The 3,818-nt window shown below is 51.2% G+C and overlaps 1 protein-coding gene across 1 annotated transcript in view; it reads left to right on the top strand.

Moving 5' to 3' along the window:
- ZFP36L1 (ZFP36 ring finger protein like 1) overlaps positions 1 to 2,991 on the top strand; it is a 4,202-nt gene extending 1,211 nt beyond the window's left edge. The window contains 2 exon segments of the mRNA XM_027642367.1: positions 449 to 1,186; positions 1,188 to 2,991. Of these exon segments, the coding sequence (XP_027498168.1) occupies positions 449 to 1,186; positions 1,188 to 1,400 (951 nt within the window). The 3' untranslated portion in view covers positions 1,401 to 2,991.
- Positions 2,992 to 3,818: the final 827 nt, after the last annotated feature.

Raw genomic sequence — 3,818 nt, 5'->3', positions numbered from 1 at the left:
CGCGGGGCCGCGCGGGGCGGCGGGGGCTGGGCGGGAGCGGTTGGGCGGGCGCCGCGCCGCGCGCTGCCCTTCCCTTCCCGCGCGCCGCCGTCCCCGGGGGCGCTCCCAGGAAAGCGCTCCAGCCGCGCGGCGTTTTCGGGCGCTGTCAGCGGCCCCCCCCCCCCCCCCCCCCCGCGCCTGGCGCTCCGCTCGCTCCGTGACCGCGCTGCGCCAGGGACGGGGAGGGGCGGCCCGGGGCCCTCGGGTGGAGCGGCGAAGGGGGCTGCAGCAGATGTGGCTGCGGAGGGAGGGAGCGGGGGAGCCGAGCCGTCAGGGCAGGGCGGCCGCCGGTCCCACGTCCGCGGCAGTGGGAGGCGGTGAGGTGCCGTGCCACGCTCCCAGGGCTGCATGGGGACGCCGAAGAAAGTGGTGGCAGTGGCAGTGACCGGCCCTTCCTTTCTCCCCGTAGAGCAACAAGATGTTGAATTACAGCCCCTCGGGTGTCAGCGGGTGCCTGCTGGACAGGAAGGCGGTGGGCACCCCAGCAGGCGGCGGTTTCTCTAGGAGGCACTCTGTCACTCTGCCCAACTCCAAGTTTCATCAGAACCAGCTCCTCAGCAGCCTGAAAGGGGAGCCGGCTCCCATGCTGAGCCCCCGAGAAAGCCGCTTCCGGGACCGCTCCTTCTCCGAGGGCGGCGAGCGCCTGCTGCAGCAGAAGCAGCCCGGGGGACAGGTCAACTCCAGCCGCTACAAGACGGAGCTGTGCCGCCCCTTTGAGGAGAACGGTGCCTGCAAGTACGGCGACAAGTGCCAGTTCGCCCACGGCATCCACGAGCTGCGTAGCCTCACCCGCCACCCCAAGTACAAGACCGAGCTCTGCCGCACTTTCCACACCATCGGCTTCTGCCCCTATGGTCCGCGCTGCCACTTCATCCACAACGCGGAGGAGCGCCGCGCTGTGGCGGGGAGCCGGGAGCCCGCCGTCGCCGACAGACCCCGCCTGCAGCACAGCTTCAGCTTTGCCGGCTTCCCCAGCACTGCTGCCAGCGGGCTGCTGGACAGCCCCACTTCCATCACCCCGCCGCCCATGTTGAGTGCCGACGACCTGCTGGGCTCCCCCACTTTGCCTGACTGCGCCAGCAACCCCTTCACCTTCTCCAGCCAGGAGCTGGTCAGTCTTTTTGCCCCCAGCATGGGGGTGCAGGTGCCCGGCGGGAGCCCCCCCCCCCACCTTCTTGTTCAGGCCCATGTCCGAGTCCCCCAACATGTTTGACTCGCCACCCAGTCCTCAGGACTCCCTCTCTGACCAGGAGGGCTATCTGAGCAGCTCCAGCAGCAGCCACAGCGGCTCAGATTCCCCTATCCTGGACACCTCAAGACGTCTTCCCATCTTCAGCAGACTCTCCATCTCCGATGACTAATCTGGGGTTTCCTCTTGCCCCTCCCCACATCTATTACGATGTTAAGCTGAACTCCCCCCACCCTCTGCCAGATAGTCTGAGCTGGATGTTAACATGTCCACCTGCCTGCCATTTACCCACTGGCTTAAACCTTAAGTGCCAAAATACGATGAAAAGCAATAACGTTTACAAAGTTAGTGCCTTTTAACACTTTCACTGTGACTGTATTACCTCTCCAGCTGCAGAGGGCACCAGCAGCTCTGTGCACTTCCAGATGTGCAGGAAATGTCCGAATTCAGCTCCCTCCACTGGCCATGTACTGCATCACCCTCTCCTAGTCCCATCCTGACTGGCCAGTTTCTGCTAGGCTGCAGGCATGTGGGCAAGCGTTAACATCCAGTCCTTTTTCTCCTCTCCCCTTAAAGACTAAATCTTGCCTGGATCTGCTCAGGTCTGCGGGAAGAAAAGCTGAGAACGGACAAAGATTGTAACATGAGTGGGACTTCGACTGTGAGGAAGAAAACAAAACACACACAAAAAAAAAGAGAGAAAGTAAAAAAAAAAGATGGACTATGAGAGACTTGATTTTGGTGCTAAAACTTCCCCATGTATACATGTGACATCTTAAAACAAATAAAGGAAGAGAGGGGGTGGGGCCAACAGAAGTCATTCCACACACACACAAGTTCGTGTAAACAAAGTTCCAGTAGACATAGCTTTAATGGTTTTGCTCTAGAGTACTTTAGATCTATCTTAGAGCACTCACGCCAAGCTTTTTATTATTTTTTCTGGGTTTTTAATTTTGTATAACTTTTCAGAAATTGGAGAGCAAATTTTGCTTGTCACTGCACAACAATATAAAAAGCTTATTTAACTTATCAAAACGTATTTATTGCCGAAACCTATGCTTTTTAATTTTGTTCATATTTATCGGGATGATGAATCCATAGAATATATTCTTTTATGTTTAAATTATGATCTTCCATATTAATCTTAAGATTGTGAAGTGTCTTTTTTTCCTTTTTTTCCCCACAGTTTAATATATTATACTACAATGACATTTTTTTTGTAACTTTACACTTTTTTGGTTATTTTATTTTAAAAAATGAAAAATTAATTTAAAAAAATGCAAAAACTGTGTTTGGATTATTTATTTTAGAATTCCCTCTCCCTTTTTTTGTGTTGGACTGCAAATGGAGTTAATGTGCTTCTTTGCCTTTTCTCTTCTCCTTCTCTTCCCCTCTCCCAGGTCTTGCCTGGGCTTTAGAATGTACATACCTGAGCTCTGTTGCGAGAAGCATGGAAGGAAGACCTTTTTCTTCCTTTTATTGTAAAGATTCTTCAAGGAGAAAAGCCTTGGGCTCAAAGTGCCTATCTGAAGACATTCCAAATACAGTTTGTCTTTGCATTTCTGTATTCCAAGTTTGGAATTTTCCTTACCAAGGTGAATGGGACTGGCACAAAGAGAATAATGAATGTAACTTTTTTTTTCCCCGTTACTGTTTGCTACGTTGCTTTTTCTTCCTCTTTGTGTGAGTTTATTTAAAAGAAAATCTCTTTTGTAATGACTGTTTGCAGTTTAAATCAATAAACCCCAAGTTTTTTCAAGAAACTGACAGTGGAGCTGGTTTTACTTGCAAAAATTGAGGGACTGGTTTTAGACAACCCCACAAATGCAGATGCTTCCCTTCTCTTGACCCTTGAGGTGCCCACTCTGTGCTCAGGCATCCCTCCATCATTCCTCACTGATTCAGTGGAGCAGCCCTGCAAGTGCATGGGTGCGCAGATCAATAGCAGCAAATATCTGATGTGACCTGCCCTGGTGGCCTCTAACCTTCTCTGTCTCTTACGGAGTGCTCCTCCTATCTTGTGTTGCTCGGTCTGTTCCCGCGAAGTTCTTTCTGATCAGTGTTGCTTAAACGTTGGTTTGGCTTTTGTTCCTTGTGTGTTTTGTGTTCCTGCACAGCTCCCTCCCTGTCAAGGAGAGCTTATGTGTGTTATGAGTGAGGCTAAAGTGGTATGTTGAAGTGTTAGCCCAAATATCAGTTCTGATTTGTTAGTGGTACTGGTCTCCTTGCACAGCAGGGCTATTTGGTGTTTCACATGGGAGAGGAACGTGAGCCCCCAGCAAAGTCTCATTGTATGCACACATTACACTGCTATCGCATTTAAGCCCTTGTACATCTTGAAGCATCAGCAATCCCAGAAACTTCCAAAGCCATTGGTTTTGTTTCAGAACACTTCCTTGCCAGCACTGCACATAGTCTTGTCTTATGTTATTATCTTTGAGCTTTTCTATCGAGCAAGCTTTTGCTTCCAAATCAGGGCTGGAATATTGTTGCCAAACCACTGATCCTTCAACTGTCTTAACATGCCTCAGTGTTCAGGAGAGATTCCCTAATTCATGTTGGAAAAGTTCCTACCAAACAAAAGCTGTAG

Source organism: Corapipo altera, unplaced genomic scaffold (genome assembly GCF_003945725.1).
Source record: "Corapipo altera isolate COAL_440 unplaced genomic scaffold, ASM394572v1 23b, whole genome shotgun sequence".
Classification (NCBI taxonomy): Eukaryota; Metazoa; Chordata; class Aves; order Passeriformes; family Pipridae; genus Corapipo; species Corapipo altera.
Note: the sequence above shows the minus strand (reverse complement) of the source record. Positions and strands in the feature narration are given on the sequence as shown.